The 14,763-nt window shown below is 40.9% G+C and overlaps 1 protein-coding gene across 3 annotated transcripts in view; it reads right to left on the bottom strand.

Annotated features, from left to right (window-relative positions):
- The window catches only part of chn2 (chimerin 2), a 397,580-nt gene that overhangs the window by 50,602 nt on the left and 332,215 nt on the right, over positions 1-14,763 (bottom strand). For all 3 annotated transcript variants that reach the window (XM_068059521.1, XM_068059512.1, XM_068059531.1), the window contains one exon: positions 3,057-3,141. In XM_068059521.1, the coding sequence (XP_067915622.1) occupies positions 3,057-3,141 (85 nt within the window). The remainder of the gene's footprint in view (positions 1-3,056; positions 3,142-14,763) is intronic.

Here is a 14,763-nt window from a genome sequence, read left to right as displayed (position 1 = left end):
GCCACCAAGTAAAACCTGGGCTGGGGGGAGGGGCTGCAGGGGTATGGTGGCACCTGTGTCCCATGGAGGGCCCTCAACGTGGCCCAATTGCCCCCACTACACAACACCCCACACCCCCACCTGACCTCCCTTGCCTCGCTGGGGCCCAGCTGATTGTCCCCGGTGAGGACCCACAAACCTATCTTTTTTCTAGTGCGGGCGTCTCTCTTGCTGCTGAAGCTAGATGTAGTCCCGGCAGTGGCCACCGCTCCCGGTGGCGCTGCTGGGACTGAGAGATGCCAGCTCGCTGATTGGCTGGCAGCTCTTAGAGGTGGGATTTCCTGCCTCAGAGGGGTGGGAGTCCCATCCAAGGCCAATTAAGGGCCTGGGCCACATAAAATCCTCGCCACGGACTTTTTGGCCAGTGGGCAGGGCCTCCTGCCCAACGTGAAAATCCAGCCAAATTCTTTTTCAAGGCAGCTGTGATCAATTCAATAGATAATAGTAAAAGTAAAGCCCGCTCAAGAATGGTTGTTTTCTCCTAATGAGGCTAATTTCCACACAGCAAAAAGCCAAAAGCTATAAGAATTACAAAACACAGAACATAAGGTACATACCTATTTATTTTAGTTGGATTACTTTCTAAAACTTTTTAAGCAGAAGAATCCGTAGTTATTGGTCCTCAGTGACTGCATAGCAACGCTGAGGACATTGTTTTAAACTTTGATTATGTTGCAACCACCTGTCTAGGTGTGGTGACATATTCAGTGCTCAAAACAATTGCTGTTGATCTGTTTGTATTGCTTAGTTACCGTGGTTTATTTGTGGCTGAATTTAAATAGTAATAAAATGAGTCGATACAGTCATCTCTGACCTTACAGTTGAAGTTTACTTTAACGCAGCAGGTTGGCAGTGATACTTTAGATGTTGAATAATGTCTGTGAATTCACAGTTACTAGGACTGTGGGACTATCTTCAGAAAAAAAGAGAGGTGGTCTTGAATTTGGTACAAACTCACAAGATATCACTGATGAGATCGATAACATTTAGGAAAAACTGTTAAAGGAATGATTTTTGATATGAACTATTAAGACGTCAAGTTTTTGCACTTACATCATCAGCTGACTATGTAGTGACCTTAGTGTGACTTGCGGCATAACACAAGGTTATGGTATTCCGTTGTATCAAACAGTAAAATAATTTCTAACAGCATTTCTGGCCTTACTATGCAGTTACAACTGACATCTTTTGTTGCTGTACACTACAACATAGCCTTCCCCACCAAAATAGAACTATAAATTGAATACAGAAAATATTAAAAGCATTATATTTGTATAAATTATAGAAAATAACACACTCAAATTGCATTCTAATGAAGACGCCCTACGGTTCATGTGATGATAAACTAGATATTTCAGCCCTCAGTTACTTCCTTGTAAAACTCATGAATTTGATTTAAATGAATATCTCATACACTTTCAACTTAACTACACTTTAAACTGGTTGGTAAAGCTATTTTCACATGTGCTATTTTGTTATCCTCATTAATTTTCTTCACTTTCTCCCTGTAGGCTTTGATTCTATGCTGCAGCATTGGTTGCCCTCTGGTAACCTCATCAAGCAGGCATTATTCATTTCTGAGCTCGACAGTGAGTGCTGGCAAGCAATACGACTGAGGGGACACCACTACTGAGCCTAATACTGTCCTCACACAATGTTCACATGGGCATTTTCAATGGGGCGCCGTTGAGGATCAAGAACTCTGGGTAATGGTCCCTTTGTTAGGCCAGATGTATTGAGGTCAAATGTGCACCTACAACTGATTTGGCTGAGATGAACTAACTGAGCACAGGCCAGGGATTGAACTTTAAACTCTCATGTCCTACAAGGCCGAGCTACTCACTGGATAAACTCACTAAGCCCTCAGAGGAAACTGGTCTGTTCTAGTCCAAGGCATTCTGAAATTCTGTTTGTGCTGCATTAGCCAGCCATCAATTAGATCAGTGTTGTCTTTTCACTGTACCGAGCACTGGTTATACTAAGCAGATTATTCTCCTATGTATGCATTGATAATGATGCATTTATCTATCAAAACAAAATGTGCAATCCTTCACTAAGGATGGTCTCATGCTACATTGTTGTAGAACAAGATCTATTCATTTATTCATTTTAATTAGATCTCTACCAATGAAGGAGGTTAAAATGTATAAAAAATGAAAAAAGAGCCCTCTGTACTATTTGTATAGTATTATACAAGTGTATCGAGAGTGAACAGTGTTCAATCTACATGCAGACATATCTCACTTTGTTGAGATAGGTCAGTAGATTGCATCGATGGTGGGCTAAAATGATCCAACAACTATGTTTCACCTAAGGGCCTCAAATTGTCTAAAAATCTAGGTAACCGGTCACACACTACATTTGGTGAGTGTACTTAGTTCTTTCAGCTACAGAAATGATCAACAAGGGGTTAACTCTTCGAGCAGCACAGAACAGTTAAAATTGAAATTAAAGTGGTTACACCCAAGAGCGGAAAAAGCATATTGAAATGGGCAGGTCAAACCAAATATGTTGCTATTGTCTTCACAACTCTGAACAAAAAGGTAGCAGACACATAAAAGGCCCTAGGCCTGTTTGGTTAAACACAGCCCATAAATCATAGCAATCTAAAACAGGTAGTTAAAACATTTGAATTGCTTCTACATTGTTGTCTATAAAAAAAAAATGAGTTATTTATATTACTGATGTTCTAGCCATGACCAGGTACATATTTAGAAGTTTGTATTAGGAGAGTCCAACTTTCTTAAAAGCATCTTCAGTAACCGATTAAAAATATACCTTTGTGTAGTAGCAATGTTCCAACACACACTTTATGTGATACACTCAGATCCGGATTCACCTTTTCTTCTCAGAAAGATGAGCTACCTAAATCAATGACGATTACTTAAACATTTTCATTGGAAAGTGTTAACAAGGTTCACTGCATTGCAAAGCTAGACTTAATGACTGGCCAATGTTTTTCTGAATGGGTCTTAAAGAGTATAGCCAAGAATACACAGAACAAAATCAGACTCTACCTGAACACCTCACTCCCTGAGCAATCAGGCCCCACATAAAGTTGGCACAGTATTCACACCAGTGAGGACCTCTGAATGTATGGACCTGAAAAACAAAAAGGTGAATAAAGAAATGAAGGCTGAAGCCAGATGGCCTGACAGATGGAACATACAAAAGCACCGGTCACAACACACACAGCAGGGATCAACATATGAAACCGTCTTTATAGGACCAGGGTTCTTTAGCTTCACTTTTTCACAGCTGGCCCCAAAAGAAGCAACTTTCTTTCTTTTAAAAGATAGTGCTTTATGTGCCAAACAATTCATTTTTGTCTTAACAAACTTGCAGCACCTTGATTTAGGCCACTCACAGGCAGACAAGATTTGAAACAATCAACAAAATTAACTTTCCTAACTTGCAAGAATGACTGAACATATCCATATTAATCAATATCAGGTTATACACGTAGGATTGTCAAAGCAATGACATGTTTATTATGCTTTATAAAATGACCTTTGTTATGGGCTGCCAAGAGTGTACACATATAAAATAGTTCCAATGACATTCCCACAGACTCTGCATCATTCAGTTTTAATGAACTGTGAACCTAGCATGCTCTTTCAAATGATGCAGTGCTATTCCAGCAAACTGCAGTGCTATTCTATATTTGTACCCTTCCAGCAGTTAACATTTTTATGTCATACTTTCAGCAAGTGTTTTTCTTATCTTTACTGCACATGCATAGTTTAGTGCTTTTTAAAATTTGCATGATGTGTTTATTTCCCATACCTAATAGCTCTGAGATGGTGGTAGCAGGCCATCTGTGGCAACAGCTGCTTGCTAGGCCCCTTAAGAGTCAAATGTAGGCCAGGTCATTTACCTGAAGGACACTATTTTATAGTCATTACTTCTGGTGATATATATAAATATATATTATTTTCGAACCAGATTTATTTGATTCAATTCAACAACTTGCCACAGTGGGATCGGAACTCATGACACTAGTTCAGTACCCTAACTACTCGAAGACAGAGGAAATGAGATCTGGAGTAGCCCATTTGGCCCTCTGAGCCTGCCCTGCCATTCAACAAGATCATGACTGATGTTCCATCTAAACTCCATCACCCCAGACTACCTCTATATCCCATAATTTCCTTAGTACCCTCAAAAAAATCAGCTTCTGTCTTGAATATATTCAACAACTGAGCATTCACAGTTCTATGGGGTAAAGAATTCCAAAGATTCACAACCCTTTAGAGTCATAGGTCATCACAGAAGGAGGCCATTCAGCCTATTGAGTCCATGCCAGCTCCCCATGGAGCTATGCAGTCAGTCCCAATCTGCCCTGCAAGTCTATTTCTCACAGGTAGCCAATTTCCTCTTGAAGTCATTGATCATCTTCACTTCCATCACTCGTGAGCAGCGCGTACCAGCTCATGTACGCACTCGCTGCATAAAGAAGTTCTTCCTCATATTCCCCTTGCATCTTTTCCCCAAAACTTTCAATCTGTGTCCCCTAGTTCTTGTACCATTTGTTAATAGGAACAGTTTTTCCTTGTCTAACTTGTCTAAGCATGTCATAATCTTGTATACTTCCAGTAAATCTCCCCTCAATCTGCTTTGTTCTAAGGAGAACAAACCCAGCTTTTCCAACCTAACGTTGTAACTAAAATCCTCCCATCCCTGGAACCATTCTGGTAAATCTCCTCTGCACCTTCTCAAGGACCCTCCCATCCTTCCTGAAATGTGGCAACCAGAACTGGAGGCAATACTGCATTTGGGGCTGAGCCAGAGCTTTACAAGTGTTCAGCATAACTTCCCTGCTTTTGCACTCAATGACTGTTTATGAAGCCGAAGATCCCATATGCTTTACTAACCACTTTCTCAATATGTCCTACCACCTTCAAAGATGTATGCATTTGTACCTCAAGGTCCCTCTGTTGCTGCAAACTCTTCAGAACTGTGCCATTAAGTATATAATGCCTCTCCCTATTCCTTTTGCCAAAATGTATCACCTCAAACTTGTCAGTATTAAATTCCATCTGCCACCTCTCTGCCCATTCTGCTAGCCTATCTATGTCCTGTTGCAGGCGGTTCATAGCATCCTCACTGTTTGCTGCAACTCTAGGTTTGGTGTCGTCAGCAAATTTTGAGATTCCACTCTATATTCCAAGATCCAGGACTGACCCTTGTGGAACACCACTGTCCATCATCCTCCAGTCTGAAAAATAATCATTTATTACGACTCACTATTTTCTGTCCATGTGCCATTTTTTAAATCCAATTGGACACTGACCCTCTTATTCCACAAGCTTCAATTTTCTTAACCAGCCTTTTATGTGATAACTTATCAAATGCTTTCTTAAAATCCATAAAAACAACTTCCACCGCATTCCCTTCATCAACTTCTCTGTTATTTCATCAAAAAATTCAATTAGATTAGTCAAGCATGATCTGCCTTTTACAAATCTGCACTGGCTATCCATAATTAACTCAAACCTAAGTGTTGGTTGATATTTTCCCTGATAATTGTTTCTAAAACCTTACCCACCACTGTAGTTGCAAGAGCTGTCCTTACACCCTTTCTTGAATAAGGGTGTCACATATGTCATTAATCCAATCCTTTGGCAGTTCCCCCCTATCCAGGGAAGGTTTGAAGATTATGGCAAGCCCTTACATTATCTCCATCCCCACTCCTTTAGCAACCTGAGACCCAAGCCATCCAGATCAGGTAACTTATCTACTCGAAGCACAGCCAGCCTTTTTAGTATCTCCCCCCTCTCAATTTTTATCCCATCCATTACTCTATTCTTCCTGCTTCTACTGATATTTTGTAAGCCTCCATTTCCTTAGTGAACACTGATACAAAGTACAGCCCTGTGCCTGTAAGCATATATTACCCTCTTTGTCTCTAATAGGCCCCACTCCACCTCTTACTACTTGATTACTATTTACATGCCAGTAGAAGATCTCTGTATTCCCTTTTATGTTGACTGCCATTCTATTTTCATATTCTCTCTCCTTGCCAGTCTTATTTTCCTCTTCATCTCCACTCTTAACTTATTGTATATGGCCTGGTTCTCACTTGGATGAGTTCACCTGACGTGCATCATACACCCTCCATTTTTTGTTTCATCATCATATCTATCTCCCTTGTCAACCAAGGAGCCTTGTTCTTGGTTCCCTTTACCCTTCACCCTTGTTGGAATGTTCTTAGCCTATACCTGAAGGATTGCTTCCTTAAAGATAACCCATTGTTCCAATACAGATCTTCCTGTCAGTCTTTGGTTCCATTCTACCCTGGCTAGATCCCTTCTCATCACGTTGAAATTAGCCCTCTTCCAATCTAGACAGTCTACCATATTTGTTCCCTGCTTTTCTGCATTACTAGCCTAAACCTTATGATACGATGATCACTCTTATCCAAGCATTCCCCCACAGACACTTGATCCACTTGACTGACCTCATTTCCCTTTGAGTGAAGATGTTTCTTGACATCTGTCTTAAATGGCTGACCCCTTATTCCGAGACTCTGACCGTGTTCTAGATTCCCCAGCCAGCGGGGACATTTTCTCAGCATCAAATTCTCTTAAGAATTTTATATGTTCCAATTTGATCACCTCTCATTCTTCTAAACTCCATGGAATATAGGCCTAGTCTACTCAATCTCTCCTCATAGGATGATTCCCTCATTCCAGGAACCAGTCTGGTGAACTTTCGTTGTACTCCCTCTAGGGCAAGTATGTCCTTCCTTAGGTAAGGAGATCAAAACTGCACACAGTGGGCTGACTGTAGTGAGCCCGTTTGGAGTGGGAATTGAGGGCAGGAAAATAGCATCCACCCGGAAATCCGACTTTGTGACATTGGTTCCAGATTTAGTCAGTAGCAGGAAATACCAAGGTGGCGTTACCGCCCCAACGCTACGGTACTGGCATTTTAATTGTGGAACAGTTACTTATAATACATTTGCATTCAATTGATTGCAATTCAATGAAGGGGCTTGGGATTACCTGAATGATGGGCGGCCCTCATGTGCCTTCGGATTCCGGTCATTGAAGTCGAGGCCTCAGTGCTGCGACAGGTAGACTGCCATGACCAGCATGGGATAGGGGAAGGGGGGATGGAAAAATTGGAGGCCATTGTCAGCCTGCAATGCTGTGCACTCTGCAGGCGTGGGCTCGTTTTGGGTGGTTGGCACGGGTGGCCATAACACTGGGTCAATTGCACGGGTGGGCATACTATCTGGTGAGAGGGTCAGGTGGCCATACTGCTGGGTGTGAAGGTTGGGTGGCCATGCTGTTGTGTGAAAAGGACAGGTGGCCATACTGTTGGGTGAGAAGGACAGGTGGCCATACTGTTGGGTGAGAAGGTCAGGGGATTTGTTGCCACTTGGTCCCATTAATTTCTCCTGTACTATTCCTTCATTTATACTGATTTCTTTTAAATTCCTCATTCGCGCCAGACCCTTGGTTCCACATTATTTCTGAACGTTTTTTGTGTCTTCTATTGTGAAGACAAATACAAAGTATTTGTTTAATGTCTCTGCCATTGCCTTACTCTCCATTATAATTTCACCTGTCTCTGCCTCTAATGGGTCCATGTTTACTTTGACTAACCTTTCTAGTTACATACCTATAGAAACATTTATCATCTGTTTTTATGTCTCTTTCCAACCTATTCTCATATTCCATTTTCTCTTTCCTTATCAATTTCTTGGCCCTCCTCTGCTGAATTCTAAAATCCTCCCAATCCTCAGGCTTACTACTCTTTTTGGCAACATTATAAGCGCCTTCCTTTGACTGAATATTGTCTTTAGCTCCTTGTTAGTCACAGTCGGACAACCTTTTTGTGAGGTTTTTGTGCCTTAAAAGGAATGTATATTTGCTGAAAATTATGTATTACTTCTTTAAATGTTAGCCATTGCTTGTCTACTGTCATATCTTTTAATTTAGTTTCCCAATCCATCTTAGCCAACTCACCCCTCATAACAATGTAATTTGCTTTGTTTAAATTTAAGACCCGAGTTTCAGACTTAACTAAATCATATTATGGTCACTGCTCATAGAGGACCCTTTAGCATAAAGTTATTAACCTTTTCTCATTGAACAACTCCAGATCCAAAATAGCCCATTTCCTAGTTGGTTCCTTAATCTAGAAAACTGTCTTGTATACATTCCATGAACGTTCCTCCATATTATTACTGCAAATTTGGTTATCCCAGTTCATATGAAAATTGACGACCGCCATGACCGGTATATTACCCTGGATATATGTGCCACTAATTTCCTAATTTATACTCTGCCCTACACTACAACTGTTTGGGGGGCATATAAACAACTCTCACCAATGTTTTCCGACCATTGCTGTTTCTTACTTCCACCCAAATTGATTCAGTTTCTTGATTTTCTGAGCCACGATCCTTTCTCTCCACTGTTTTCCCCCCCCATCCTTTATTACCAGGGCTACCCCTCCTCCTTTTCCTTTTTGCCTATCTCTTCTACAAGTTAAGTACCCTGGGATGTCTAGTTCCCAATCTTGGCACCTTGCAACCACATCTCCATAATGACTATTAGATCAAACCTATTAATTTCTATCTGTGCTATTAATTCATCTAATTTGTTTCCAATTCTTCACACATTCAGATATAGTGCCTTTAGTTTTGACTTTTTCTAATTTTCTCTGACCTCAACTTAGTTACTAATGCCCTATTAACTTTGTTACTTTCTTTGTTCTTTCCTGATGCACTCAAAATGCTGCTCTGCTCTAGAGCCTCAACATTTCCCTTGCTGCTTTTGAATTTACCCTTTCACGAATCCTCCCACCTCCCCCTTTATTACTACACTATTATGTTGCATTAATTTCATGCAATTCTTATGTTGGGGTATATTTACATATTGAAGGTACCCTAGCTGCCTGTTCAGAGGCCCATAGCATGGAGGTAGTTTGATAATGGCAGCTGGAGAGTTAAAAAGAGAACACATGGGAGTGACGCTGGAAGTCCACCAAGAATACAAATTAAGCTCACCCAGGAAAATGAGACAAAACAGGCACAGTGGGATTGAATGTCTCGCCCATGTCACTTCCAACACTGATCCTGCTGTTGAGGAAAACCTGCCCTGGGGTTTGTTGCAGCAGACGTTATACCATGAATGGTGAGTTAAATGGATGCAAGACCATCTTTAGGAGATAATCATGATTACATCAATACTGACAGGATTGACCATTCTTACACTGCCATGACTGTAGTGCACTTCGGAGCAAGCACACTGAAAGCTTCCGTGCAGTGCTATTACCAAAGTTGTAGCACAACTACAGCAGAATATCACCAAAATTTTCAGACTGCAACTTTGAAATCTAATCAAAATGGTGTAAAATTGAAATAAAAGCAAAATACTGCAAATGCTGGAAATCTGAAATTAAAAAAAATAAATTCTGGAACTACTCATCAGGTCTGGCAGCATCTGTGGAGACAGAAGCAGAGTTAACATTTCAGGTCACGGACCTTTCATCAGAACTGGCAAAGGTTAGAAATGTAATAGGTTTTAAGCAAATAACGCGGTGGTGGGGGGTGGTGGGAGGAAGAAAACAGAAGGGAAGGTATGTGATAGAACAGAGGGCGGACAGATTAACTGAAAAGAGGGTCATGGGGCAAAGACAAAGAGAGTGCGCTAATGGTGTGGTGAAAAACAAAGCATTAGTGCAGAGTGTTAATGACAGAATAATGAACAGCCCTAACCAAAAGCAGAAACATGAAAAACCCAGTAGGCAGGCACTTGGCAAAAAATGATGAAACAAAATAAAATAAAAATAAAAAAGGGCCAGTCATGCTCTGAAATTATTGAACTCAGTGTTCGGAAGGCTGTAGAGTGCCCAATTGGAAAATGAGGTGCTGTTCCTCGAGCTTGCGTTGATGTTTACCAGAACAGTGCAGCAGGCCCAGGATAGAAATGCGGGCATGAGAGCAGGGGTGTGTGTTGAAATGGCAAGCAACCAGAAGCTTGGGGTCATGTCTTCGGACTGAGCAGAGGTATTCCGCAAAGCGGTCACCCAATCTGCGCTTGGTTTCCTCAGTGTAGAGGAGATGGCATTGTGAGCAGTGAATACAGTATATTAAATTGAAAGTAGTACAAGCAAATCACTGCTTCACCTGAAAGAAGTGTTTGGGGCTTTGGATGGTGAGGAGAGAGGAGGTGAAAGGGCAGTTGATGTAAAACTGAACTGCTTTCAGATGATTTCTGCAGCTATGAACAGGCAGAGTATTTTATTCAACAATTTAGAAGTGCTGTAGGGGCATGGCCGAAATGATATTAGGGTTAAAGATTAGAAACCACAGCAGTTCTAAACCTGGATTGGCACAAGATCAGACACTGAAAACATCCCTCTGCAAACCCTGCTTATACCTACAATGTCATATCAGCATGAAAACTGTACTGAGCTGAGTGCTGATTGGTACATTTACAACACTAATTTCATACCACTATTTATGATTTACCAGTGGCAGTGATGAAGAATGAGATGCTGAACACATGATATTAGCAATTTTACTGACTAAAGCTAACAACCTGGGACAAATTTGGCACCAGTGATAAGCCAGACCTGGTTTTAAACTGGCAACCATACTTTGTCATCCTTGGGATGTTCTGTAGTGTGACAACACCAATAAAACAATATTCAGCAGTGCAATGATAAAATAAAATAAGTGCAAGTTTTATAACAATTCTTATTGATTTGTTTTTCATTAATTAGTGAAAAGGCTATTTTGGTTGCACTGTGTGCTGAAGGATTTTGGCATTACAGTAGCATTATGGTCTAGAAAACAAAAGTTCAAAAAACATCACAATTTTCTTGGATGCACATTCAATAAATATTCCTGGTGCACTGCCAGTGCTATTAATGCCCTCTTTAAGCATTCGACCTCTTGGATGAGGTATTGCTGCTGTAGCACCTAAAAGAACCACTGGAGTTTACACCAGAATTAAATCTTTGGCCTCAATGTGTTTGTGCCAGTTCTTTGCTCGAGAAATCTATAAACTAATCCTACTGCAACAAAAACACAAAATGCTGGTAACACTCAGCAGGTCAGGCAGCATCCGTTAAAAACAAAAGCTCAAAAGTTAATGTTTTAGGTATAGCCCTTCATCAGAACTCTCAAAGAAATGTATCTGATACTACTTGACCTGCTGTTTCTCCAGCCTTTTCAATTAATGTTTCAGATTTCCAGCATGGCAGTTTTTTTTGACTAATCCCAATGCCTTGCATGCTCTCCAAAGCCCTGTATCATCATAATCGGCTTCAAATAGTTACAGAATTTCCCTTAGAAGATGCAATGTTCTTCTCTTAGCCAGCAGAGTAAGGATGTGATGGTTGAAATCGTCCATTACTAACAGGGGAGGATATAATTTAGTGCAGCAGTTACTGCCCCATCCAACTTTCCTCCCACTAACACTTGAGCACTGCCTAAAAATGGCCAGATTTCCAGAGGAAAATTCAGCCCTGTTATGTTTATAACAAAATTGAGAGCTTAAAAAAAATGTAACAAGCTTTCTTCCTTCTAACTTCTTTAGTAATTGGATAAAATCCTTCAACTCCTTGAACAATTTTTATAATATATTACCATTCTTGCCCTGATAACAGCAGCCACATAAACTTGATCACCTGCATGGCTCACAGCCAGAGACAAGAAACTCAGCAGGAAGTCAGCAATAAGATATACTGACTAAATTACATTAAATGCTCACTCTAAGAATTTGTTCAGAAGATCACTGCCTGCAGTCAGAGCTGCTATATTTTTTCACATTTTATTTTTGGGTTAAGGCAGTAATGGGGAGAGATGCAGCTCTTCGGGAAGGCGATGACATAGTGCTATTGTCACTGGACTCGTAACCCACAGACCCAGTGTATTGCTCTGGGGACAGGGGTTCGAATCCCACCACAGCAGAAGGTGGAATCTGAATTCAATTAATAAATCTGGAATTAAAAGCTAACCAGCATTTATTGCCCATCCCTAATTGCCCTTGAGAAGGTGGTGAGCTGCCTTCTTGAACCACTGCAGTCCTTGGGGTGTAGGTACACTCACAGTGCTGTTAGGAAGGGAGATGCAAGATTTTGACCCAGCAACAGTGAAGGAACGGCGATACAGTTCCAAGTCAGGATGGTGTATTGCTTGGAGGAAAACTTGCAAGTGGTGGGGGTCCCATGCATCTGCTGCCCTTGTTCTTCTAGGTGGTAGAGGTCGCGGGTTTGGAAGGTGCTGTCGAAGGAGCCTTGGTGAGTTGCTGCAGTGCATCTTGTATATGGTACACACTGTTGCCACTGTGTGTCAGTGGTGGAGGGAGTGAATGTTGAATGTGATGGATGGGGTGCCAAACAAACAAGTTGTTTTGTCCTAGATGGTGTCGAGCTTCTTGAGTGTTGTTTGGGATGTATGCATCCAGGCAAGTGGAGAGTATTCTATCACACTCCTGACTTGTGCCTTGTAGATGGTAGACAGGCATTGGAGAGATAGGAAGTGAGTTACCTGCCACAGAATTCCCAGCTTCTGACCTGCTCTTGTAGCCACAGCATTTATGTAGCTGGTCCAGTTCAGTTTCTGGTCAATGGTGACCCCGAGGATGTTGATAGTTGGGGTATTCAGCGATGGTAAGGCGGTTGAACGTCAAGGGAAGATGGTTAGATTCTCTCTTGTTAGGGATGATCATTGCCTGGCACTTATGTGGCCCGAATGTTACTTGCCACTTATCAGCCCAAGCCTGGATATTGTCCAGGTCTTGCTGCATATGGACATGGACTGCTTAAGTATCTGAGGAGTCGCGAATGGTGCTGAACATTGTGCAATCATCAGCGAACATCCCCAATTCCGACCTTATGATGGAGGGAAGGTCATTGATGAAGCGGCTGAAGATGGTTGAGCCTAGGACACTACCCTGAGGAACTCCTGCAGTGATGTCCTGGAGCTCAGATGAGTGACCTCCAACAACCACAGCCATCAAAAAAAAAATCTTCTTTTGTGTTGGGTATGACTCCAACCAACGGAGAGTTTTCCCCGATTCCCATTGACTCCAGTTTTGCTAGGGTCCCTTGATGCCATACTCTGTCAAATGCTGCCTTGATGTCAAGGACAGTCACTCTCACCTCTGGAGTTCAGCTCTTTTGCCTATATTTGGACCAAGGCTGTATTGAGGTCAGGAGTTGAGTGGCCCTGGCAGAACCCAAACTGAGCATCAGTGAGTAGGTTATTGCTGAGCAAATGCCACTCAAAATAAGGGGAAAGCCACTTAGGACAGAGATGAGGAGAAATTTCTTTACTCAGAGGGTTGTAAATCTCTGGAATTCTCTGCCCCAGAGGGCTGTGGAAGCTTAGTCATTGAGAATGTTTAAAGCAGAGATTGACAGATTTCTAAATACAAAATGACATAAGGGGGCATGAAGATAGTGTGGGAAAAAGGCATTGAAGTGGATGATCAGCCATGATCATATTGAATGGCGGGGCAGGCTCGATGGCTGAATGGCCTATTCCTGCTCCCATGTTCCTATGATAGCAATGTTGACAAACCATTCCGTCACTTTGCTGCTGATTGAGAGCAGACTGAGAGGGCGGTAATTGGCCGGGTTACGATCATACGAATTAGGAGCTGAAGTAGACCATTCAGCCCCTTTAGCCTGGCCAGCGACGCCCACATCCCATGAATGAATAAAAAAAAAAGATGGAAGGATGCCAACTACCAAAGAAAGAATTTGGAAAGTTCACATGTTTATCATTAGAATATTTAGCAAAACCTGAAAAGCGTGAACTGGTGAATTTTTACTGGGTCTATTGTACTTGATGCTTATTAAACATTCAATCTTGCTGCACAATATTGTCCTTTGGTAGTTCCATTTATGATCTAAACTGAGGCTGAAACACTAACCATCCAGTTATGACTGCTGGAAGTACAATTTAGGTCTATGTCTTTATCAGAGTAACATAGCACATTTATTAATTGCAGCTATTTAAAGATGAAGTTAGTACTGTGAAACTGTTCATGTTATTACAAATAAGTATAACAGTAATGAACAAAATTACATCAATATTTTGGAAACATTAACTGACATTATTATAGCTTACAGAGGATGACTTTGAATTCAGCAGACACTGCACAATATAATCAGGCAGTGCCAAGAAATGCATGCATTATAATATTGAGTAAAAAGCTTCAAACATCTAAAGTTCCTGCTGATTCAGAACCGAGTCATTAAGTTGTTAAATTTTCAACTCTTTAATCACATAATAATTGGCATGTTTGCTATGAAGACGTATTTACAGCTGAGAATTTCTGGTTGACTATATAAAGATATTCATTTACCATTCATTAACATTTTCAGTCTTTACAATGCAATATGTATTGCTGTTTTATTTCAAGGTTGTATTGACTCTGCAACTATTTAAAAATAGAGCAAGTCACAACATTTCTATGCTCTACAAATAATTCTACATAATTGGAACATTTTGATTCATCACCAAAACACAATATATATATATATATATAGAAAGAGAGAGAGGGAGAGAACATGAATAAGCAAAATAACATGCAATATCAAATATATTGACTAAAATTTCACGTTCAGCAGGAAATCCAGTCTGCAATGATAATGCTTACTGTTGTAAATAATTAATGCAAGTTAAAGCCAATTGATTTCCAGAGAATATAGCAAGATTTTTTTCTAAATATTCACTCAGAATGCTAGCAA

Source organism: Heterodontus francisci, chromosome 2, assembly GCF_036365525.1.
Source record: "Heterodontus francisci isolate sHetFra1 chromosome 2, sHetFra1.hap1, whole genome shotgun sequence".
Lineage (NCBI taxonomy): Eukaryota > Metazoa > Chordata > Chondrichthyes > Heterodontiformes > Heterodontidae > Heterodontus > Heterodontus francisci.
The sequence above is the reverse complement of the archived record's forward strand: the minus strand, read 5'-3'. Positions and strand labels throughout refer to the sequence as shown.